Consider the following 24,507-nt stretch of genomic DNA (forward strand, 5'->3'; position numbering starts at 1 on the left):
CCATTACCCTGATTGTATACAGTAGATCTGAATCATCACTGGCACATGAAGTTAAGCCCATCATAATAATTGATCCAATCGCCTTGGAGTATTCAAGCCCGGTGGCAGTGTAGGTAGCACGCACATTACGATTAGCCTCTTCAGGATGAAATAAGGCATCTTGGTCATCAGATCGTGGAATGATCCACAGATAGTTTGAGGTGCCAAGTGTTGCCAAGTACTCCGATGCAGGGGTAGGAATCTGACTCTAATTGCCAGAATTCAATCCCACCGGGTCCCTTACGGGTGGCTAGCATGATCATCGTGGCTGAGGGGTGGAGAGAGAAGAGTACGAAGTACGGAGTGCAATAGTTAGTATATTTGCCCTATGTACGGAGTATAGAGGGGTGTATGTATGTATGTACATGGGTGTGCCTTTGTGCTATTGCGTACGGAGTAGCTGTTTCTGCATGTATTAATTGTAGTAGCCTGGACATACAGTAAAGATCAATATCACTAGAAATTAGAAAGAAGGTGAATAGAGAATAAAGATTCTCAACGTGTGGCGTACCGAATTGTGTAACTCAACCCTGCAGGATCGCCTACTGTATCCCGTGGTGAATAAGTTACATATTTAATTAGGTTGAATATTGAATTTTGGTTCACCGCCGGAAAGGGAAAAGGGAAAGGAGAGACAGAAAGGAGGTTGTCATGGGATCAAATGAGACCAGACCAGACCAGATCAGATCCGCGTCAGCCTGGAGCGTTGAGGGCGATCGCTCCACTCTCCTATTTTTGTGGAAGCAGAGAGAGGGAGAGGGAGAGAGAAGAGGGAAAAGTGGGAACCAGTCAGCGATAAGGAATTGGGGAATTGGGGAATGAATCGATCCTGTTTGGTGGGGGGAAAAATGGCATGACTGCATTGTGCAGGAGGGGAGAAGAACATGAGACGAAACGAGAGGAGAGGAGAGTGTGTTGTTCGTGTCGATCTCGGAGGGAAAGGAAGACTCCGTGGTGTACTTGCACTATGTAAGAGGTACACAGTACATTTCAAAGTGCAAAGGGAGAAGTAGGAGTACCCAGACTCCACTGTGTTTAGCCGTACCGCGCAGGTACCGGTACGGGTGTGCTGGTGGATACGGGGTAAATAGAGTCCTGTACAGTCCAGCACTTGCTATACTACAATGGATTATATACTGTAGAGCAGAATGGAATAGAAGTATACAATTAGTCAATTAATCATCTACTTTTATTCTATATCTTCTAATCAATCAACACTCTATGCAATATCCTACCCTTCTAGCTATGTAATGTAGTAACTACTGCTAATCATCAACGTCAAGACTCACACCGCCCAAGTGGATCATACCAAAGCTTCCCCAACGATTTGAGGTGCTCCGAAGTACAGAGTACTCTCTGTACTCCTGTACTCCTCTGTACTTCCCGGTGTAGTCACTCTGCTTCTGCTATAAAGTCATTCTTCCCTTCTTTTCTTCTTCTTCTTCTCCTCCAAGTCTACTTCCCTTTACCCTCACCACCTACCACCTACCACTTATTACCCTACCTACTCTACTCTACATCTACCTCCTCTACTCCACTTTACTCCATACTCTATATCACATCACATCCACCATCATCACTATGGCTGCTCCCCGTTCAACTTCCCTGCGTGCTCTGCGCCAGCTCTCCAACAAACCATCCCCCGTCACCCGACGTGGTCTTCACATCACTGGCGTCCAGTCCGCTCAACCTGCCAACCCCGCCGACAAGGCTTCTCTCTACGCTGCTCGTAGCCTGCCAGACCTGAAGTCTGAATGCCAACGACGCTCCATTCGTGCTGCTGGCAGCAAGTCCGAGGTATGTCTTGATCATATCATTCATCTACCCATCAACTCTCAATCAATCGAGAATATCGGCTAATAATCCCAGCTCGTTGAACGCCTCTCGAACCACGATGCCCTTCAGACCCGTGCTTTCAGCATCGCTATGCGCCGTATCAACCCCAATGCCTTCGCTGAGTAAGTTTGTCATCCTCAAATCATAATCATCATCGCCATCACTGGCTTCTATTCACTGCATAAAAAAAATACGTCATAGAATATCCACTGACCTCCCCAGAACCCGTCAATTCAACACTTCCCGTGCCTCAAAGGCTGTCGGTGACTCCTCCACCGTCGACTTCATCTACATGCCTACAATGTCCGACATGGATGCTGCTCCCATCCGCCGCTCATCTCCTCAAATTCCGGTCCTTCCCGACATGCACTCCATCCAAGAATCATCACCCAATCCATCCGCCCCACCCATGAAGCCCCAGATCTACACTGTTGCCGGTTCCGGTGCCGACGTCGCTGCCAGCGCCATGTCCGAGGTTGTTGACAACCACGCCGTCGACATTGACCCATTCTCCCTGACTGAGGCAGTCAGCCGCTCGCGTGTGGGTGAGGAGATCCAGCGCCGCCAGAATGGCAGCGCTAGCCGTGAATCCGGTGTCGTCAAGGAACTCTGGTCCGGCTTCCTTGACGATGTCCTTGGTCCCAAACAAGCCGCTGCCCGGAAGTAAGGGCGGGTTTGAAACTTGCACTTCTATATAACGGCCTACATGACGAAACTTTTCTTATTCTTGTCCTTGCTGCGATGGAATAACTTCGCTTTCTCTTCTTTACTATCATTTATGGGGTTTATTTTTTTTGCCCCGATCTAGCGTTGTGATATAATATCTTTTTCTTTCATCTTTATCTACCAACCCCAGTGCTACCAGCACCATGGCAATTCAATTCATATGAAACGTCAATCTTCAATTATTTCCGCTCTACGTCATTGTAGCTTAATTCCATTGCATATGAATCTGACTCATCCAATCTCGTTGCCATTTTCGTTTTGCCGAGGTCTAAACCACTCCTACTCCCGCCCTGATCTGCACGGGGAGATCTACGCCAACCCCGGCAGGATATGATGTCTCCCGATCGTTCGTCACTGCACACCCCAGAGTTATTTTTGCTGAGTGGTCAATGACTCTGGAGTACGGAGTACAGTACATACTGCGTACAAACTTCCGTACCTGATCGGGGCCCCCTCCGCCCATCCCGAGGTCATAAGACCGGGTCCGATTCCGTGTCCGAATTCCTCCCGTTTATTGCTTAATTTTGAAAGTACGGGGGATACCGGTTCGAAAAGATCGCGTGATATAAACTACATATCTGTCGATTCTGTTGCTTTGCTATGCACGGAGAACAAAGTACCATACCGTGATATATCGGGTCATTGTTTTATCCACCCGAGGTTGGGGGTATTGGGACCAACTTGGAAGCGTTGAACGCTTCATTGTATAGCCGGTGTCGGCCGGGCAATTGCTTTTCGAAGCATCTCTTCGACCATTAGCAGTAAAGGAAACGATTTTCCACTCAGTTGATAAGTGTCGTCAATTGGCTCTGGGTGAAATCGTGACGTTTTCATATTCCGCTTGCAGATCTTGGTAATCTCAACTTACATTTAACATTCTACTGACAAGTTTTCGAATTGATAAAATATGATTATTCTATGACAACTCAATTAATCTGCTCGGAACAAGCTGATGGTAGTAGCACTCAAATGGTTTTTCTTCAGATGGATTTCCCAATAATCCAAGCGGTTTGACTGAAAAACGACACGGTTCCGATCTCCTCCGAACAGCCATTAGTCTTCAAGGATATCATAAGGTCACAGATCTCAGACATGTATGCATTGTACAATTGACCAATATAATTTGCATCTGAATTACATGAGTGGTTAATACCGATAATCCCTTCCACTGATTCTTCTAAACTTCCTCAATAGACTCCATGGGGCTAATCTTGCTAGAGCTATCTTTAACCTCTCTACCAACGCATTTCTTTCCACGGCAGAAAAGAGGAAACAAGTATTTTAGTATTCTTGCATTCCTGAATATAATCACCATAGTTGTCATGGACATATGATGTCTACATCCATCGCTGGTATGCATTGGTCACTATCTACTTAGAGATTCTGGTGCAGCCTGTTGCACTCGCGAAAGAAGACCTTAACATGAGAATACTCTGACAATATGCCACGGATGGCCTCGAATTGTTGAAATTATTGTTGTAAGTATTTTTGAATTATCAGTCTCATCCTCCAGCAGGTAAACTAAATCACAGATTGATCTTAAAGATCTTAATTATTGTACTTTGTTCATGTCTAAGTGGAAGTAAATTCGAGTTTACGCCGAGATACTGCAAAATAGCGAATGGGTGAGTGAATGATATGATATCTCTTAATCTGGGCGAGAGCTTCTGGCTGTCAAAATTAGAGCTGATCTTTGGTAACTACAACTTGGGAATGACTACCAATAGGTATTGGTAGTATGATCAGGCTTGGTGGAGCTTTCGGACCAGCACTAGCGTGAAGGATCTGCAGGATAAGAATATAGCTGGTTCAGAGCCAAGTCTCGCGAGAGAAGAAGTAATTCACTGGCTATCCTATAACTTGATATTTTAGTTTGCTTGGCTGGTAATACTCATAGTTAGGCGTTTGCTAGTTTTGATATTCATTATCACGACACCTTTGTTCTTCGTTCTCATGGTCGCTGTTCACTGGTCGTTCGTCGCTGATGGCATGATCTACCGTGAGCAGCACAGTAAACTACGTCTCGTTATGGTCCCTGGCAAACTGGGCCTCAAATTTTATTATGAAATGCATCTACCTCGAAGTTCATAATTTTCGATGGACGACCATTGTGACCGGGATGTTAGTGAACGCCCGCCCACTTTCGACCCAGTGTGGCGTGTAGCCTCGTCATACCGCCATATTCTTACAATCCGATTGAGTAAAGTTACGGGCTGGTCTCAAGTAAATGTTTTAAATACCTGTGTTTTGGTCAACACCACCCACCCAGGTACTATGCAATTCTGACGGGGGTATCAATCGATTCGAGTGGTGCAGGATGTGCAGGTAGCCTTGTATCGTGGTTGAGTGGTAAGGGGAGAGGTCTACAATTTGAAAACAGTTGAACTGAATGATAGCTAGTAGGATGTGAAGGATTAACAGTTGAACTCTTCCATGAAGCTCGATCCATGGCTGGTCCAGACTCGGTGGGGAGTCGAGTCTAGACCAGCCATGGCTGAACAAGGATGCACAATGGATGGCATTCAGAACATATAACTGATGTGGCCCGTACTTTGTACTTGAACCGTGCATATTCTGAAAGTGACCGGTTTGAATTTGAATGGTCAATGCTGATGTCGGTGGTTCCCTTAAAAATGGTTCCCCTGACGCGTTCTGCATATGCCATAAAGTCACGAACTCTTCTACGGAGTATGGAGGATGCATCTAGCTGTTGCTTAGATCAATACTGGCAACCGCTCTACAGTATACTGCCAGGAAATATAGATATCACAATAATATAGGGGATAGTTGACTGCTAACTATCAATAGAATCTTTCGAAATCCCCGAATGTGAATTGAATTGGAACCAGAAAAGGAGCCGACGGGGCTAGCGTGGAGCTAGTGTCAACTGAACAGTCGATCGCAGCCTGGAAGAGTAGAAAGTGGAGTCCAAAGTAATCCAGACTGCCCAAGCTATCCCTGAAGCAGTACTAGCATTTGATGAGAACTGGGAAGAACTGGGCTTGTCAGGGGGGATTTTCCTCAAGAGGTTCACCATTGAAAGTGGAACCCTAAGAACTGTCCGCCACCTTCTGCTCCTCTCCCCCTCGCATTATCTCACTTCATTCCAACCTCTCCCCCAGCTCCGTTGCTTGTCGTTCCTTTTCTTTCACTTTCGTTGGTCTCATACTTATATCGTCTCTTTTAATTCTTTTATCCTGTTTCTGTTTTCTCTAATCGTGTCGTTGTTTCTTTGCGTGCTTCTTTCTTTTTCGTTTCAATTAGCCCTAGAACCCCGGATTTGCTTTGCTGTAACACCGGAAATCCTGCGCTCCACCGGAATTTCCAACAGCTGATACAACATCCACTACCAACATAACCTCAATTGATCACGACTTCAAATGAGGCTTTCTTTCATCGGCTACTAAGATCCATTGTTGGATCATGTATCTCTCATCATGCCTGGTAATCGCCGGTCTTTCGACAAGCGTTCACGCCTTCTATCCGTGGGAGCTTAAAGTGTCAAAAAGCATCAGCATCTCCACCAGACAAGACAATTCCCGGCGATTTCTCCCTTGGAATTTAGTTCCCGAAAGATCAGAAGAGGACGAGAGCCAAGGTTTAACTCTCGATATCAAGAAGTTCCGCCGTGACGACTACTACAAAATTGTCAAGTCAGAGACCCCCACTTCGGAGCACAGTGCCGCAGTCGATCAAGATGGGAAGGACTTTTCATACTTCGCGACAGTTGAGATAGGCTCTCAGAAGAAAGAGATGTGGTTAGCGTTGGATACGGGATCCCCGAGTAGCTGGGTTTTTAGCTCCGACTGTACCACCGAAACTTGCACAAACCACCACACTTTTAATGTGTCCGAGTCGAGCAGCTATCACTCAAATGATTCGACATTCAGCCTGGGATATGGTAGCGGTCAATTGACAGGAAACCTGGGTTATGATACAATGTCTATTGCCGGATTGGATGCTACATTCTCCTTCGGATTCACCGAATCAGCAACGAAAGCTTTCGACAGCTATCCTTTTGATGGAATTCTTGGCCTGGGCCGTTCGTACACCGGGGGTTGGAAGATTCCCTCCTTTATGGATACTATCGCCGATCAGGGTGTCCTCTCGAATAACATTATTGGGCTCAGCCTCTCTCGCTCCTCCGACGACAAGAAAAATGGCGAAATCAATTTTGGAACAGTCGACACCACTAAATTCGATGGAGAGATCAGCTACAGCCCCACGAATGCCGAAACCTGGACTATCGCACTCGACGATGCCCACGTCGATGGCCAAGCGTGCAACTTCACCGGCAAATCCGCTATTATCGACAGTGGATCTACCTATGTCTTCATTCCACCTAATGACGCTAAGATTTTCTTCGGCTTGGTTCCAGGTTCTTCCCAGTCTGGCGATAACTACATCATTCCTTGTGACTCGACGACAACCGTTGAATTTGAATTCTCCGGCGTCAAGTACTCTATCAAGCCGGAAGATTACATCGGATCAGAGGATGAAGATGATACCTCACAGTGTATCTCGACAATTGTCAGTCACCAATCTTCCGGGGCAAACACCTGGCTCCTCGGTGATGTTTTCTTGAAGAATGTATATACCGTCTTTGACTTCGACCATGGACAGATCGGCTTTGGCACGAAGGCAAGCGCGGACTCTGGAAATGGGACTTACGTTGCTCCCACAGCGACGGTAACTGGTACTATAGCAGCAGCTACAGACAGCAGCTCGGAGGTTTCTTCTGCTGCAATCACCACTGGCACATCAACCTCGAGCACCTCAGCATCGGATTCGGATTCAACGTCGGATTCTGGTTCGGCCACTATCAACTCTGCTGCTCGGATGTCCAATGGAGTAGCTCTGTCATTAGTATTGACTTTCGCTGCTCTCATTCTCTGATCCTTATTCTCGAAAATCCTCGGTTCAACGACTCGACCTCACAACGCCTTATTTTCCTTCAATAACTCCGGCATCATTCACTATCCAACTTTCTCCATCGGCGTTCTTGTTCATACCCTCCGAGATGACGCATATCATAACAGCACATCTTGTCATTATTCATTTGTGTCCCAACTTTCTGCACACTCAAGTGATACCCACTTGTACATAACACTCGCTCAGTGCCGACGTGATCCATACCCTTCGTTTCTTGCATCTAGAGTACTGTCTCATTTGCACATGTCATTTTTCTTCCTTGCCAACATTTGCCATCCGCTTTTAAATATGGAATGGCTCCATCTGTACAATAGCATACGATTCTTGTGATGGGAAATTTAGCCAAAGTAATAAGTGATCCGATAAATCAGAATCCAGAGATTACCCCAGATTATACTATTCTCAAACACATATTCCAACTCCAGTTTTACATCAAACTAGGCTTTAACCTTGACGGATCTACTTGCATAGTTCATTGTTTCAGAAATCGGGAGGAACTACCGGCATGCGTCTTAATCTACAATAACCCTAGTCCATTCCACCCAATGACTCGAGCAATATCTCCCATACCCAATGCCATCCTCAAGATAAAAGTCAAATAATATATCTCAAGTAATTATTTATTAATAGAGTTCTCCATTGAACCACCACCACATAAAAGCCGCTTCTTTCGGTACTCACAACCCGAGAATGTCCGGGCACTAACCCGATCGGGCCGACACCTCGGGAACCAACAGCGTCATCGCTCATACTAATCCATCAATTTTCAGCTCATCTCGAACCCCAACCTTCCTCAACAAGCAATCTACAAAGATCAAACCCCAGAAAATGATCGGTATTGCAGGTAGAAGGTCCGTCCTTGCTAGGACTAAGGCACTTACATCAAGTGCTACCCCTGCTCGCGCGACATTAGCAACCGCACAATCGCCGAGCTTGAGCACCTCGCGCAAATTCCACGCGACGGCTTGCAATGGCGAGGAGAAACGTCGTGTTTGGGCTGGTAGGGTCAAGACGCCATGGATCGATGCTTTGAATGAGAGTCGGGAGGTGGCTAAGGGTGCGAAGAAGGGCGTTAAGCCTCCGGCTGTTAAGCCTGATGTGACGCCGAAGAAGATGTCAGACAGTTATTACAGTGCTGTATGTATTGGCCGTGATGAGTGGCAGTGCTTAAGTTATTTCATACGGGACTGATGGATATTTGTCTTTTCTTTTTGCAGGTTCTGCCTTTAGCTCAGGATAAGTGGTTGCTTGATACATACCTCAATGCATCAGGTCATATTCGGTAAGAACATACCCTCTGTAATCAATGCCATGTTCAACAAGCCAGAATATTAACATTTTATAGACTTGGTTCACTACTCATGGATCTCGATGCACTTGCTGGTGTCATTGCTTACCGTCATACCGGTGAGGGTGTCAGTACCGTCACCGCTGCGGTGGATCGTATTACCATTGAGCATCCCCTGATGGAAATCTGCGACCTTGAATTGAGCGGTCAAGTCTCATATGCTACCGGTCGATCCAGTATGGAAGTCTCGTGCCAGGTCTCGAAAATTCGTGCGGATGGACAACCTGCTCAACCTGAAGATGTGTTGATTACCTGTGCCTTCACAATGGTTTCCCTCGACCCAGCAACAAAAAAGTATGTTATGTATCAATCATCAGTTAATCCATGGCATCGAATGCTAATTTTCATATGACAGGCCTGTCCCCGTTGCACCTCTTATCCTAGAAAGTCCAGAAGAAGAGAAACTCTTCAAGAAGGGCGAAGCCAACTATCAAGCAAAGAAAGCTCTGCGCACTCGCAGTCTTCTTGAAAAGGCACCCGATGACGAAGAGAGTAACTTGATTCATTCAATGTGGACCAAAGAGATGTCATATCTAAGTGAGTCCTTCTTTCCACCCCTTAACTCCCACCACTCAGTATATGCTAACAACACCAAGACCCACAAGTCCCATCCATTCGCCCAGAAAACCAAGTCTTCATGAGCGACACTGTCCTCAAATCAGCAATGATCATGCAACCTCAAGATCGAAACAGACACAACTTCATGATCTTCGGTGGTTTCCTCTTAAAACAATCCTTCGAACTCGCCTTCTGCTGCGCCGCCTCCTTCGCACACGCCCGTCCAAACTTCTTAGCACTGGACCCGAGTACCTTTGAAAACCCCGTACCTGTAGGAAGTGTCCTCTACCTCCGCGCAACGGTAGCTTTCACCGAGCCTGAAGAACGGGAGGAGGGCCATTCCAAGTTTACGAAGGTGCAAGTCCGCGTTGATACTAAGGTCCGTGATGTCGAGCACGGTACGAAGAAATCTACTGGCATGTTCAACTATACTTTCCTTGTTGAGAAGGATATCAATGTTATGCCGAAGAGTTATGGGGAGTTTATGCTTTGGACGGATGCGAGACGTCGGGCTCGCAATGCTGTTGCCATTGACCCTGCGCATAAGATGAGTGCTCTGCGGAGTATCCAGGATAGTGTGACCGAATAGGTTCGCCTGTTTCGATGGCTCGTTGCGTTTATCTATTCCTTAATTGGAACTTTGGGGCTGGGTTTCTGATATTGTTGTATATAGTGCATCTCGAACTGGTCCGATTTAAATGACCTTCCAATGTTAAGTTTAGAAATTAAATGAACTTTATCACCTTGAACAGATATCCAGGTACTAGTCCTTTCTTCCAAGGCAAGATTACCGCCACTGGTTCCCGGGGCAGGATTCGTTTACTACGACATTGCCTATCGTCATTCATTCAATCTAGACCATGCCTGACGTTGCAGAATAAGTCAGCTATTAGTATAACCTTGATTCTCATCTATGAATAGTACTCTACCACTAGTACACTATAGTGGGATAGGCGGGAGGATTTAGGAATATATGATTTCCAACCTTGGAAGCACTGGTAGACGATCATGATGCATCAGATGCCCCCAAAAGAGTTCGATTCGAAAAGCAATAAACACTAGATTACATTTTCTCAAGCGTTGAAACTCGGTCACTTCAGTATACGAGGTTCGTTTATGCGTTGCGATTCTTCTATAGTGTCATTGTCATTTCCTCCATGGTCATGCATTCTGTTAAGCATGCGTTCAAAACGAGCGTACGGCGTATCCAATTCTTTCAGGCTTATCTCACCATTGTGTGTCTGAGAAGTATCAAACTCAAATGTTTTAGCACATCTCTGTTCCGCCTCGGAGTAATCGGGTGGCCATTGAGGAAACCAGCGCAAATCTTCTCCTGTCTTTAGAGTAAACTTCTTCAAGTTCGAGGGGCCTCTATATTCAAGGAACTGCTTGAAAAATTTCCGTGCTGATTCTTCAGTCAACAAAACAAAGAATTGGTCAATGCCCGCTGATTCAAGATCATATGGATCGAATCTGTCTGAACTTTCATATTTCTTTACTTCCATTTCTGCTCGGGCTATTCCAAGCCCGAAGTGTATCGTCATCTGATGAAGATTGGGAAATCTTGTTGCGATGGCCTTTATAAGCTTGTCGTCAGGCTGAAAAAAAAATTAAAAATTAGCTAGGTCCCACATGGAGTGATCATTCTCAATGCTTACCCATGTGTTCTTGGGGTCCAGATCGATTTCCAAGCTACTAAGCATGGGTAGATTTCGATCCAAGCTCTTTATCTCCCTCACACTGAGCGTAGTTCTCTCTTTATTTGGCTTTTCGATAGCATGCAAACACAGATGTTTGAGGTTAGAATGATGTATCACCGAACTTATTGGCGGCACGGGCCCTTTGGCAATCAAACTTTCCAGGGAATTGAAAGAGGATAAGAAGTTTTCTAACCCTCTCGGGGAATTGGGTTCACTCCAACTGAAACAATACCCCGTGATTACAAATTCTCTCAGGTCATGCACCTTGCCAGTAGCTACCTCAAGGACATTGTAATTATCCTGAACCCCTAAGCTAAGTGACTTTAGCTTATTCCACGGAAATCTGGTTTTCCAAGTCGATCGCTCGTTTTTCTGGATCTTATAGCCACTCAGTGAGAGACGTTGCAAGGGTGGAATGGTCGCTTTCTCGTGCAGGGAGAGTGGCAAGATCTGTGTACATGGGGGACTCATATCCAGCACACAGCCCCCTACTAGCCTGTTGACTGATACCGACAGACTTTCAAGGTTGGGATATGCGGCAAAAATCTCATGCAGGGCTAACCGTTGTGGCTCGAAGTCAACATCTCTGTCTGGCCGCGTGGCCTCAGCATCCACCCTGATTCGTACCTCCGGGACAAATGGAATATTAGTTGTTGTCGGAGTATGCCCATCTTCACCTAGGAGATAGAGCTTCGGAGTGCTCTTGTGAGTGAGCATTACATCAATTAATTCGGCCGTAATTGGTAATTCTTCTTCGAAACTGGGGTCAAAACCATCATCAATCAGCGACGAAGGTTCCCATAGCGGCTCTTTAATCTTACTAGACTTCTTCCAAATTCGGCAATTTCTCAATCAGTCCGGCCAAGAGGTTCTGCGGAGCCTGTAGCTTTGGCCAAACCAACGTTTTGTCTGTGCTGCTCCAATCTTTAATGGTAATTTTTCGCACAAATGCTCGAAGAACCTCATTTCTTTCGTCCAAAAGCCGATATAAGGGATTGAATCGAAGTGGGATTGATTTGGGCTCGCTTCTGACTTCAATATCATCAGGGAATTCCGTCCAGTCCGAATAGTTGTCGAACATTGGCGAACGGAAGATGACCGACTGGTATAACAGTGGGGTGGCAAGCGTGTCGAAGAGTTTACACACTCTACAAACCACCACAAGATCACTTTGAGCCGGTAGCTTAATAAAATGGCGCGATAGCGGTTAGTTCGCGATTGAACGACAGCTTGAACGACAGCTTGAACGACAGCTTGGATTTGGGAATCTTAGCTAGTTATTAGGCGCCAAACTTACAGCCTCAAATATAACACACCATATCTCTGGGGTGTGTTGGATAGTAAACCCATGGCGTCAGGTGATTATGAGAGCAACTTTCAAGTTTGAAGATTGTTTGAACGCTTGCCTTGTCAGTGGGATCACATCGACTTTCTGGCACTCTGGTGCAGTGCTGGTGGACAAGATTGAAAACGTTGATGAATTTGCGGGGCCTTTTGGGGTTGCGAGGAGACCCTTGATGAGGTTTCTCCAGTGGACTGCATTTGGGGGCGGTTTTAAGCCGCAACATCCACTTGGGCAGCATACAATAAGCTGCCCAATAATGTAGCAACTAAAGAGTCTTTATCCACCTCCATCACACTAGTGTTCTATTGCATAGTTAGAAGGTCTTAACTAGGTAGTATGTTCTAGGCCGATCTCGTCTAATATTTTCCTGTAGGAGTGCTGCGGGGCTATACCAAGAACCGTAGCTCTGGGGCTTTGGGGGGGGGGTAGAAGACCTACATCAGTCCACGTGGGATTTAAATTCTATAAATGGTATGAATACTTCTTGGATTTCTTTTAAGCTTGGAATGATGAAATATTGGTATAATATGCACTCAATGTGGTCTAGATCTCGGCACGTATATACAAAGAGGGATATAGAATGTATGGGGAAGAACAGAACAAAATAGCACCAGATCCCCAATCCATGCACCGACTCCGACTCCGACCACCATGAATCAGAAAATAAAAACCTACTCCGATATCATGGAGAATGACAAGAGATATCCACCCAGGTATTGATGCACCAGGTATACACGCAATGGTAGTATCCAAAACCCAGGAACAAACAGAAACTCCCTACCTCCTCGAGACCTTGAAATGAAAATGTAACAACAATGTAATGTAGATGTTGGACAGATTGAGCGGGAGAGAAAAAAAATGTGCGAAACTTCGTTTAACTTCGTTATATCCAGTGCCTTCATGCGCTTTTTCGAAAGTCACTTTTTTGAATCTGTCTAGTCTCAAGACTGATCATGAATGATCGATTGATACTAAAGGGGGATTTGTTGATAGCCGGCTGAAATTGATGTTGAGGTTTGACAGGCATGGCATAAAGCAATTTGCAAAAGCGAACCGAACAGACTTTTGTCATTCAATAACTTCATTAATAGTATTGGATGTTAAAGAGCCGGGGTTCGTTTGCGGACCAGGATTAGACCCAGCTCCACTCTTATCTCGAGGCTCTGGCGGCTGTTCTTCTTTCATGCATGCGTTTTCTAGGATGTTGGTCCATTTTCCACTTGTTCCAGCATGACTATGCTTCAGGTGTTGACGGAAATGATCGGCGCGGAAGAATTTCTTTGCGTTGTTGCATTCACCGAATTTATGCACTGTTGTTAAATGCTCGAAGCGACGGTCCCAGTCCGGTCGAGGGTAATTGGGAAATTCTTCACCACAGTAGCCGCATGTGTCGTGTGATGGACCTGCGTTGGTCTGACAGGATGGCGATCCAGAACCATGGAATGCAGACTGGAAGGAGACCAAAGCCGCGCATGACCACGAATGACGCCGCAGATGGAGTGAATTTTGATGTCGTTCGGCCTCGTTCTTGTTTTTAAAGCGGTTGTTGCAATACTGGCATGAGTATTGTTTCTCCATTTCGTGAGCACGCAAATCCTCCGGACTGTCGAACTTCTTGGGTTTCTTAGGGCAACAATCGCAGATGAAAAGCCCGCCCATTTTGGAGCTTGCAGGTTTCGGAACACTCAGAGCTATCGGCATCGACATCTTTCCGGTGGAATCAGTGGTAGGAGGCTCGAGGGTGTTGGATCCTGGCATCGGTCTTGGAACGGGAACAAGCGGCGGTCCTCCTGGGGAGTTTGCGTTGAGAATCGACTTTTCGTGGAATGTATCTAGATCAGAACTGGGAGAAAGACCTCCAGGAGAAGGTCGGTCATATGGTGAAAGACTGGTCATGCTACTGCCACCGACTGAAAGAGCAGATGAGTATGAACCAGACGTCCGGATGCTCAGTGAAGAGGCTGCTGAAAGTGTCCTCTGGCTAGGAGCGTAGTTGCTATTCACTGTCAGGTTGTTCGTGAATGGGTGACCACTCGTCCTCCGTTGCGATAAATCCCCATTGCTCGTGACGGTGTGTAAAGTATGCCTATCATCGCTAATTGGCTCTCGCGGTGGGGATGATGCTCGTCGCTTCATTCCCTGTTTCGAGCCTTCAGGGTATGGAGGTGTCGGTTCGCGCAGTACAAATTGTCGAGGCACTGGCTCGTCGGTCGAAAATTCACCCTCAATATCGGAGAAAACGCCTTGATCATAGCTTCCTCGGTTCGACCTGCTGGGTAAGCTGATGCTGTCTTCGCGTGATGGTGTCGTTCCACGATATCGTCGTCGTCCGGCATATTCAAAATCGATTGCTGAAGGTGCGATGCTCTCGACGCTTGGGCTTCGACCTTCGATGTACTCTTTCCAGCTAGTCTTCGATCGCGGAGATATCCCTCCCGATTGTGGACTGCTATACCATTTGACGTCCAGCGTTGAACCCTCTGATGGGCCTGGTGATGGCAAATTGCTCGATGATCGTGATCGCGAAGTAACGGATGGAACAGTAAGTGCGGAGATTGAATTTCGATGATCTGAACTTATAGATCCCCGAAGGAGATATCGGGTTCCCAATTTTTGATAGAAGATGTTGATCGTATGCATTTGACGAGTCTTTGACGCTCCTCAAAGAAAAGTCATGTTCGCCTTTCAAGCTATTAATCAACAATTAGTACTCCGATCAGGATTGGATATGACGAATCATCTGCTATCAGATTGCGGCTCGTTGATCTGCCCGATGAAAACAGTACAAATCAAGCTAACAACTCACATTGGACCATTGGTATTGACAGACATGGAATTGGGAAAACCGTCATCTATCGGAGGTGGTGGTTCAATTTTAATTTGAGCCTCAGGACTGCGTGAGATTGGCATACCACTTTGCCTTCCTTCAAGCTCATCATCAAGGGCCATTGGATCACTTCTCGGTGCAGATTCGGGGCGGCTGCGGCCACCAAATAAACTTGAGTCTGGGTTAATAGGAGGAAGAAGAGAAGTAGATTTATCGGAATTCGCATGCAGCCACCCGGTGTCATGACCACGCTCTAAATCATGAATCCGTGTTGGTGGAGGAAGCGGAGGAGGCGCAGTATGCATAATTGAACGAGATGGAATAGGTAATGGGCCGAAAGATGGGAATGGCAACTCTTGCATCCTGAATGTCTCGGAGTGATGTTGGTTGTGGTCGCGATCCTTGGAAACATAGAAACTGGGCGATGCAGCAAGTCGGTCCATTCTAGTGTGTATAGTGGAGATGATGTTGGATTTGCCAACGCACTAGCATGAGCGAGCTGAATCGGGTGGCGCTGTCCGAAAGAAATCACCAAAAAAAGTGGGTAAAAAGAAGGGAAAAAAAGAAAGGAAGAATTTCACGTTGATCGAAATATAATCAATGTCAACAACTCAATCCAGTTGAGTATAAACGATAGGTTGATGGAAACCAGTCTTGAGATTCGTTGAGTGGACTGCCAGCCTTAACTCCCCGCCTCCGAATGCTTAAGAACGAGAAGGTCCAGCTTCTGATGGATAAGCAAGCGCAAATGAAGCGAGACCAGAACTGGAGAGTGGCGATAATGCAAGTTTCTCATGCAGCTGGAATTCTAGTTGAGAGTCAGATCGGTGGAACCGAGAAAAGATGGCACGCTCGAGATGACCTGATATTGCAGTCGTATTCACAGACGCAGTAGCAGGTCACGCAGGGAATAGGGCTGAAGGAGGCAAACGCGGGAAAATCAAATGAAAACCAAAATCGAAAAATGACAAAGCATAAAAACTAAATAAAAGGTAAATAGCCTACCTCTCGCTTGGAACCCTTGTTCGGCGATTCGCCTCATGGGATGAAACGTTTGATAAGTGACACACAGCCTGTCTAGAAGCCGTCTGTGTCCCATAGAACCAGTCAATCGCGAACAGCGGGACTGGACATGCTTTTTTGCCTTTTAAATATGGATATGAGAGGGCACTGTGTTTGTACAGGAGGCCAAAGAAGGCCAGTCTTTAACGGGGTTTTAGTGGAATGGTATCCCGAAAAAGAACGTATTTGGTCACAAGTATAAGAGACCAAGCAATGGCTTCAACAAAATTGTTAGATCGGATACCCCACCACGAGCTGAACAATTGGATTTCCCCGAGGGGCTTGCTGAAACACAGAAATCAAAAAAGGAAGAGCTGAACAGCACTAGTTCAGGTCAAGGCAAAGAAAAGGAAAGGGAGAAGAGAAAGAAATGCGCCCCAGAGTGGAAAATCGGGCAGTGAGAAAGTCGGGCAAGAGGCGGTGCAGCCAGAAATGATTGGATATAAGGGCCCGAGCCAAAGTGCAAAGTGCTAAGTGAATAAGTGAATTTTAGGACCGAGGGAGGAGGCAATGTCGATGATCTCATTCTCACCGAGCTGAGCCAAGAAAGGAGGAGGGGGATTTTAGGGAAAAGGGAGTGTGTATTGGGTGCAGGGGAGGGGGGGGGGAGATCAAATTCTGGAACAGGGCTTGTAGAGGCAAAAAAAAAAAATTAAAATAAAGGAAAAATAATTGAAACAATTCAATAAACGGATGGGTCTTCGGACCTAACTTGCAGTTCGGAGTGGGTTTTTTAAGAGGGTTGACGTGGTTAAAAGAGGCGAAAAACCCTCCCAGACGCATTTGTATGGAGATGTATGTAAGTAATCTGGACTGGTGTATCTCGTATACCAGTGTAAGCTACTTACATACCAGTACGGACACTTGCGGGAAGCCAAAATCAGCGGAGTGGAGCCTGAGGGAGGAGGGGGAAGAAGAAATTGTAGGAATGGAATGACATCTCAAAAGAGGATCATCATTAGATCTCAGATTTTTGATGCAGTCTCCGCGTGGGTGGCCACGTTGGGAATGAAGTCGAGAACAAGGCTGGGCAGAGGCATGGGAGATTAGACTTCCTCCAGGATCTTGGATTATTGTTGATACTGCTGTCCTACAGACTAGTTTTGCATTGATTATCCTCTTCTTCGCCTTCTGTTTCCTTGGAACCAGGAACAATCACTCCAGATCCATATATTATCCGTGGGTTCTATCAGAGATACAGTCTTCCAGAATCCGTGATGATCAAGCCAAGGTGTAATACTGTTTGAAAGTGAAGATGAGATGGAGGGGTCCAATAATCAAGGCATGGGCCGCTCTAGCCTCGACAAATGAGAATCATTCTAGTTCACGGCCACCTCCTCTACAGTACTTGACCCCATCCCCGGGCTTTGATGAGCGCGTAAAGCCAACCAAAGGCATCCTATAGAATTAAATGGGACCCCCCCCCCCCGGCAATCCTTAACGCCAGGGTGGGGAGTGGACTTTGTATGGAGTACAGTATCTCGTATGTTGGACGAATCTCATGATCCAATTCCTCTCTTTCTTCGCCTTTTCAAGTTCTTGCTCTATCTCTTTGTTACCATTAGCAGCTGGCTTGCTATACAGTTGTCCCTTCATGTGGCAGGAAGTGGCATGCTGCGATATTGCCCAATGCCCTACGGTTGTAAGGTACCGAAAGCTGTTGGCAACGGCTCGGAACGACATTGGGCTAGACTAGGGTACAACACGTTCCATTCCCAAGAACCATGGTTTAGAAAGGTGGCCATATCTTAAACAAGGGATAGACGACCAATACCACGGACTTGACATCCACGAGAGGGGAACTGATTGACCAAAAAAATATGCACCGGTGACAGTCTTGGGGATTCTTGGCGGTAGGCTTATATCTGCTCGGTATTTGCCAGTGGGAATGAAGTACTTACGATTGTACATTTCCCGTCACACAGAACAAAGCCAGTGTGCGGCAAGTTTGTGTTCCACTAGGGTTGTCGCGCGATCTGATCAATACCCATCGGAGCATTCGGATGGACCGTCCAAGCGTGGACTTGGCCGAGTTTTTTCCCCCCTGTGTGTCGTTGGCTTCAGTGGTTGCAAAAAGCAGAGAACATTCTTTATTGCCTCCACATGAAACGGACAATGCTGAGTCGCCAGTTAGTCCCCACTGATTGCCTAGTGTGCCCCACATCGTGCCCAGTCATGCATGCACTGCCACACTCCTGGACCGCCTGTCAATTACATAGCATCGAACAGGGGAGGTTGGCGGAGAGGGGAATCATTCAGTACATGAATCCGCTTAATAGTGGTCATCCTACTTCTTACAGTACCACTAGGACGTAAAATCAATAGGCAGCAGAGAATTCGGGCTTCATATGTTGCCTCGATGAATAGAGAGGAGGTTGCAGTAGCCTCGCCCGTCAACCGTGCGCAACTGGAGACGTTGACAAGCTGCTGAGTCATGCAAGCTGCTCCACACTAGCTTCACGAACGGATGTGTCTTGGCTTCTTCAATTAAATATTCTTTTTTCCCCTGGTTTCCAAGGTTCTCTGTTCGCTTGGCTTATTACTTGTTCGGCGAGAATATACATAACATTACAGTACGATTCAAAGGGAGTCGTCACAATCTTCATACCTCGCCAGGTCTAGGATATAATGTCCCTCGCAATACATTAAGTATGGGGTGATCGATCGAGAAATGCAATACTATGGAGTGATGGTCAGAAGACAATTACCAGCCTATGAGAGAACAAGGGAGTAAGCCCTACCAGGGCTGTGGCCTGGCACTAGACCGATCTAGATACTTGGTACGGAGTACATGCAACTAACATATTTTGATATACATAGTAGCCCTTTAATTATCTCATCATCTAATGAAATACATACATACTAGACGAAGTACGGCCAGGAATACCCAGAGCATTTGCCGAGGGTCTTCTCCACTTCGTCGTCACAGTATGTATAGGTATACATACTGTAGCCTGTAAAGACGAAGGGCCGAACACGCGAGTCACTTAAATTTGAGACATAGCTACCTGTCGTACAAAGGGAGATGATCAGATACCTGCTCAAATATCCTGTTCTGTGCATACCCGAAACATATCTTGGCATGATCATCACAGCTTAGTGATGCTAATGTCTAATACTGTAAGATGTTCTCTACCCGGAACTAGTCAAATAGACTTTCGCACACATAGATCGTCAAATAGGTAGCCGGTCTCTGCGATAGCCAAGCATTTGTTGCTCCATCGAAGGGAGGCGCAGTTCTTCACCTCATTTCGAGTAACGAAGTTCAGTATATGGCTCCCACGTAGTTATCCAGGGTTTCATATGTGAGTGTTCTACATATACTCCGTACAGTGTACAAAATATTGAATGAGCCAGATAATTGGAAAGTCTCTCGTCGGCATCATAGCCCCCAATGGCTTTTTCCAGGTGTCAGCCTTAAGCCTTGGAGGGCTGTAGCCTAAGGGCGCGTGTGTGCGCCAACGCCTCCATTTTCCACCGCCAGTCATAGCCAGCGAGGGCATGGCTGCGCCTCCCTTCTTCCCGGTTGTCAACCCACTCTGGGTCGCTGGTAAACTCCTTTTCTCCGTCGAAAACAGGAACTTTACCTGTGGTTTTCAACGTTACCCGCGGCGATTCAGAAACCTGAGACCCCCTTGCAGTCGGCATGGCGAATCGGCTGCTCGGACGGTGTGTGTTTGAAGGTGCGTCGGAGGCAAGTTGGTTTCCTCATCTTTACATACTGCGGCGGGAGCCGCTCGGCAGCCTTGTTCGATACCGAAATCTCCTAGTTTTTCATTCTTATTGCGGAGAAGGCTGCGCGGTGGCGGGAAGAGATGGCTCGAAAGATGGAGATAAAGAGCGAGATGGAGACGCTGATTAGCCCACTTTTGTAGACTGAATAGTTGGCACTATCCAATCCCCTCGAAATTGCGGAGGATATCACTGGTGGATACTCCGTACAGTACGGAGTATCCAGTACCATATGGCACTTCCAACATGTTGGGTCCGCCCACTCCAGGGGTTTGCGCTTTTCCTTTTCTCTGGCCAGTTGATCCTTTGGTCGGTCCACTCATTATTTAGTGATGAAGCACGGAGTAGATAAATGCAGACACCTAGGGAATGGCTTGGACCGCCCGAGAGACTTATAGGCAATGACAGCCTTGTAACGGAATGACAGCAGCCATAATCGCGGCTCAATCAATAGTATTGTAGATCAGCTCTGAGTGCTTTTATCTGCCATTCAATGCTAGGCAAAGTATCTTTACTATGTACTTGTTGACGAAGACTTCAATGACTCTGTCTGATAATACATAGTCACGTGTACAACAAGCCCTATACCCTAAGTCCGCTTTCGGGATGGGCCGAGGCTCGCAGAGCTGGGGAAACGCAGAGTCTGCGGTGATTATCGTTGGTAACGACATCAACATTATTATTAACAATCATAGACATTCAGTCTGTTTGATCGGCCAATTATCTCTGATGCTAGGTCAATAGACACTCAACTTCTTTCAACCATGGCCATGAATCAGATTCCCGGTCAGAATATCTACATCTCTGGGTTCGTTTCCTATCAATCTGCTCTACTCCTTTGACTATATGCGTTACTACCTTTCGGCCGTGCAACTGGGTGGGCCTATCATCCAAAAGAGTCTTTTTCTACTCCTCCTTTCACCCCTACTGACCAATATCTACCCCACAATATAGCATCTTTTGTCTCAAGAACAAGGAAGCCCTGAAAAGGGAAAATATCACTCATGTCCTATCAGTTCTGCGTCTTAATCCTGCTGAGGTCCAAGAGACTTTCTCGTCTTATGAGCACTTTGCTATAGATGCAGATGATACCGACGATGAGAATCTCTTACAACATCTTCCGGCTGCTGTCCAGTTCATCCAGTCTGGCTTAGATGCAGGTGGAAATGTCCTTGTGCATTGGTCAGTCTACTTTCCTGAACCCTAACTCTCACTCCACTTTTTCCCTTTTGCTTTCCATCTCGTCTGGTTTCCTCTTGGGACCTTCATTCTCTCTGCATCTTGTCGACTTTCTACCGCCCCGATGTCATCACGTGTTTCGTCGGTTGCGATCTGCGCGTGGCTGGAGTCTCTTCTGCCTCATCGCTGCGTGAGATCGGCTATTGGATGCTTTGTCCTTTCTCTTTTTGCTTTTTCCCTCTTTGGTTGCCTTCACCTTGGTTATACGGCACATCATTGCGCTTTTTGCAGGATAATACGGGAACTGACATGTAGATCCAGTGCAATGGGCAAGTCCCGCTCCGCGGCTGTCTGTATAGCCTACCTACTCCACCAGAAGCCTAATGTGCTCACACCGCAATCTGCACTCGAGATATTGCGGCAATCTCGCCCTCTGTGCGAGCCTAATGATGGATTTATGGAGCAGCTCGCGCTTTACCACGAGATGGGCTGCCCTGATGATGTCACAGAGCACCCGGTCTACCAACGTTGGCTGTACCGTCGCGATGTTGAGGAGAGCGTTGCATGTGGCCGTGCCCCGGAAATGAGGTCGGTGCGCTTTGAAGATGAGCAGCCCACCCGACCAAAAGAAAAGGCTGCCCAAGAAGTGGAAATTAAGTGCCGCAAGTGCCGGTTCGTATCCATACCCATCTCAAAAGACCTGCTTCGACGGCCATCTCCCCTAATTGAGTTTAGACCTAAATATACTGACTGTACACTCACAGAAAGGGACTTGCAACATCTCCATATATCATTCCCCACGAGGAAGAAAAAGGAAACAGCACTAAGGTGCGGCCAAACGCGGAATGCGCGCATGTCTTTTTACATCCCATGAAATGGATGAGTCCCAGTCTTTTCCCGGCTACAGATGGCTCCAAGGCATCCAGCTCATATGATAATGCGGAAGGAGATGCCCCCCTGGCAGGTCGTCTCATTTGTCCTACGCCAAAATGCGGATCCAATGTCGGCAAATTTGCCTGGCAAGGCTTACAATGTAGTTGTGGCAGTTGGGTAGTTCCCGCCCTCGGCCTTGCTAAAGCCCGGGTGGATATTGCTAACAAGATCAACCCTGCACGAACTCACGCAAGTGTTGGAATTCGTATGCCTCCAGGCATGCGGCCTCCAGAGACTAATGATATTAGCTCTGGTCGTGGTAATCTTTAAGATGACGTTGTAATCCATTACTTGTCATCTGATTCACATACCCATTTGCATAGCTGTTTATGAGTCATGATACATCTACATATATCCAATGCCAGCGAATATCAATCGAACCTTCCATTCTTTCCTAGAACCAAGGTTCTGTCTGGATCCTATTTTCAGCTGCATAAGCGTGACGATCGACAGACCCCACAGGGCCAGGGACTCCATCCCATTGATCGGTAGTCGAAGCCACGCAACAGTCTGTAAATTTCTTCAACAAGTATGTACTAACCGCGCTGCATTCAAAACTGCGACGGCCACTTGCGTCAGTGGAGGCGACACAGATCTTATGGCAAGGGATTCTTGAGGGAAGAACTTCTGCACCCTTTGCTCACCGCGGCCATATATTCATAGAGAGCATTGAACCTCGATCTCTGCCGTCCTCCGTACGAGGCACCGCCTGGAATCAAGCCAGCGATGATCTAGCCTTGCTCAATAACTCGGATCGAGCCTTGTTCGTCTGCCTGAGACTGTTTCAGCTCCTCAATAACTCGGGTACCTGAAAGAAAGACTTCTTGAGCTATACAATGGTTATACGAGGTATGGCTGTACTCTAATGATCCTCAATGAAGTATATACATAGTACTAGCATACTGCATTTGGTCAATCTAACTATAGCCCTAGTATGCTTCGTAGACCAGTAGAGTTAGATGTCCAATATACAATACGAGCTATCCACACGTGTACTAGATGAATCCTAAGCGCTAGCATCTGAATCTATTAGTTCACCGCTAGGAAGTATTCTCCATGTAGTAATATACCCAGGTGGCTTCAGCCAGCCCACGCAGCCTTACACAAGCTCGCGCTCAACCACCTAAAAAGTGATACATGTGCAAGGCGTAAGACTGCCAAGTAGCACCACACAACGCAACCAATCCCATCTGATCCGCAACGATTCACCAAGTCTCTAGTTCGTATAACTAAAAGGGGGAGGCGATGCACACACGTAACCAAGCCAGGTCGGCCCTGAGTTAGGGCTGCATCCAGCCCAGCACCGCCCAGAGATGGACTCACATCACAGACATCCTACTCCGTACATGAACATATGTAATAAAACAACACCTCTCCTTCGTGGCTGAGGACGAATCTGAAATCTGGACCCCGGCCCCAGAGCAATTCTTAGTCGCGCGCCAAGCTACCAAACATGAGAAAATCGCCGGTGTAGATTGGGCCCGGCGTAATGTTGTTTGTCAGCCGCCACTCACAACCCTTCCTGTACTAAGTACATAGTTTGAGATGTTGTATGTTTACTTTATACTTCGTACATACTCTGCCTTCCCCTGACGATACAAAGGCCTTTGCCTTGCTCCACTTTCTCGCTGTCATGGAGATTGTTTCATCAGAGATCGGCGAAACGCCAATGACGAAGGGGTTGGAAGGTAACGGTGATTAATTGCCCCTTTCAGGACGAGAGACTTTCCAAGGTTGGGAAAACATGAAGGAGGCTGTGCAAAGCGGGTCGTCCTTCCTGATGCTCCCGATTGGTTAGGGCTGAAGTTCACCTTCATTCACGGCGGTATTGGTATTACCCCGTATTTCAGTGTTATAGTACAGATACCAAGTATGAGCTTTCGATCGTGTGCCTGGATGTGCTGCGCCTTATGGGGTTGGGGTTTACGGAGTACTGAGTGCAGGTTTTCACTTTATTTATTGAATTTATTTAACTTTCTTTCCGATGAAGATTGTCCCACTTTAATCTCGAATGATGTTTGGGTAGGGGCGAAAGAATGAGTACCTGGCCGAGTAGCGAGTTCCATGATCGAAGTAAAAATGAGTGTAGTATGAATGATATGTACTATGTACATTGGAATATGAAGTTAAATGCCACGATTAAGTGCCTGTGAGTTTCGTGGCTATGCCACTATCAGAGTCTCGTTTCTTATGCCCAGAGTACCACATACTAGGTAGCAGGTACTGAGAAGCCCGGCAGGATCATGTCACATCTCAATCCTGCACGAAGTACATGTAATCGAAGTCGGCG

At 46.7% G+C, this 24,507-nt stretch overlaps 8 protein-coding genes across 8 annotated transcripts; 5 read left to right on the forward strand and 3 right to left on the reverse strand.

The window, feature by feature from the left end:
• Positions 1 to 1,620: 1,620 nt before the first annotated feature.
• On the forward strand, positions 1,621 to 2,542 carry N7469_006185 (SAP domain-containing protein; the record flags this gene model as incomplete). Its single annotated transcript, XM_056645103.1, has 3 exons — positions 1,621 to 1,836; positions 1,909 to 1,997; positions 2,098 to 2,542. The coding sequence occupies 3 exons, from the start codon at positions 1,621 to 1,623 to the stop codon at positions 2,540 to 2,542; spliced, it is 750 nt and encodes a 249-aa protein (XP_056500341.1).
• A 3,482-nt stretch (positions 2,543 to 6,024) lies between these two features.
• Positions 6,025 to 7,497, forward strand: N7469_006186 (pepsin-like aspartic protease; the record flags this gene model as incomplete). Its single annotated transcript, XM_056645104.1, has 1 exon — positions 6,025 to 7,497. The coding sequence occupies one exon, from the start codon at positions 6,025 to 6,027 to the stop codon at positions 7,495 to 7,497; it is 1,473 nt and encodes a 490-aa protein (XP_056500342.1).
• Positions 7,498 to 8,361: 864 nt separating this feature from the next.
• Positions 8,362 to 10,028, forward strand: N7469_006187 (putative acyl-CoA thioester hydrolase; the record flags this gene model as incomplete). The annotated part of the gene is made up of 5 exons (XM_056645105.1): positions 8,362 to 8,670; positions 8,751 to 8,815; positions 8,879 to 9,175; positions 9,237 to 9,418; positions 9,478 to 10,028. The coding sequence occupies 5 exons, from the start codon at positions 8,362 to 8,364 to the stop codon at positions 10,026 to 10,028; spliced, it is 1,404 nt and encodes a 467-aa protein (XP_056500343.1).
• A 502-nt stretch (positions 10,029 to 10,530) lies between these two features.
• Positions 10,531 to 12,220, reverse strand: N7469_006188 (uncharacterized protein; the record flags this gene model as incomplete). The annotated part of the gene is made up of 4 exons (XM_056645106.1): positions 10,531 to 11,037; positions 11,098 to 11,131; positions 11,372 to 11,899; positions 11,961 to 12,220. 4 exons carry the CDS (start codon positions 12,218 to 12,220, stop codon positions 10,531 to 10,533), a joined length of 1,329 nt encoding a protein of 442 aa, XP_056500344.1.
• A 1,332-nt stretch (positions 12,221 to 13,552) lies between these two features.
• Positions 13,553 to 15,754, reverse strand: znfA (putative C2H2 finger domain protein; the record flags this gene model as incomplete). The annotated part of the gene is made up of 3 exons (XM_056645107.1): positions 13,553 to 15,059; positions 15,130 to 15,174; positions 15,291 to 15,754. 3 exons carry the CDS (start codon positions 15,752 to 15,754, stop codon positions 13,553 to 13,555), a joined length of 2,016 nt encoding a protein of 671 aa, XP_056500345.1.
• Positions 15,755 to 16,011: 257 nt separating this feature from the next.
• Positions 16,012 to 16,206, forward strand: N7469_006190 (uncharacterized protein; the record flags this gene model as incomplete). Its single annotated transcript, XM_056645108.1, has 1 exon — positions 16,012 to 16,206. One exon carries the CDS (start codon positions 16,012 to 16,014, stop codon positions 16,204 to 16,206), a length of 195 nt encoding a protein of 64 aa, XP_056500346.1.
• Positions 16,207 to 19,790: 3,584 nt separating this feature from the next.
• On the reverse strand, positions 19,791 to 20,021 carry N7469_006191 (uncharacterized protein; the record flags this gene model as incomplete). Its single annotated transcript, XM_056645109.1, has 1 exon — positions 19,791 to 20,021. One exon carries the CDS (start codon positions 20,019 to 20,021, stop codon positions 19,791 to 19,793), a length of 231 nt encoding a protein of 76 aa, XP_056500347.1.
• An 848-nt stretch (positions 20,022 to 20,869) lies between these two features.
• dspC (dual specificity phosphatase YVH1) lies at positions 20,870 to 22,487 on the forward strand (the record flags this gene model as incomplete). The annotated part of the gene is made up of 4 exons (XM_056645110.1): positions 20,870 to 20,913; positions 21,060 to 21,287; positions 21,606 to 21,956; positions 22,049 to 22,487. The coding sequence occupies 4 exons, from the start codon at positions 20,870 to 20,872 to the stop codon at positions 22,485 to 22,487; spliced, it is 1,062 nt and encodes a 353-aa protein (XP_056500348.1).
• Positions 22,488 to 24,507: the final 2,020 nt, after the last annotated feature.

This window comes from Penicillium citrinum (assembly GCF_028827155.1).
Source record: "Penicillium citrinum strain IBT 23319 chromosome Unknown utg000005l:1.0-1900146.0:1.0-1900348.0, whole genome shotgun sequence".
Taxonomy (NCBI): domain Eukaryota; kingdom Fungi; phylum Ascomycota; class Eurotiomycetes; order Eurotiales; family Aspergillaceae; genus Penicillium; species Penicillium citrinum.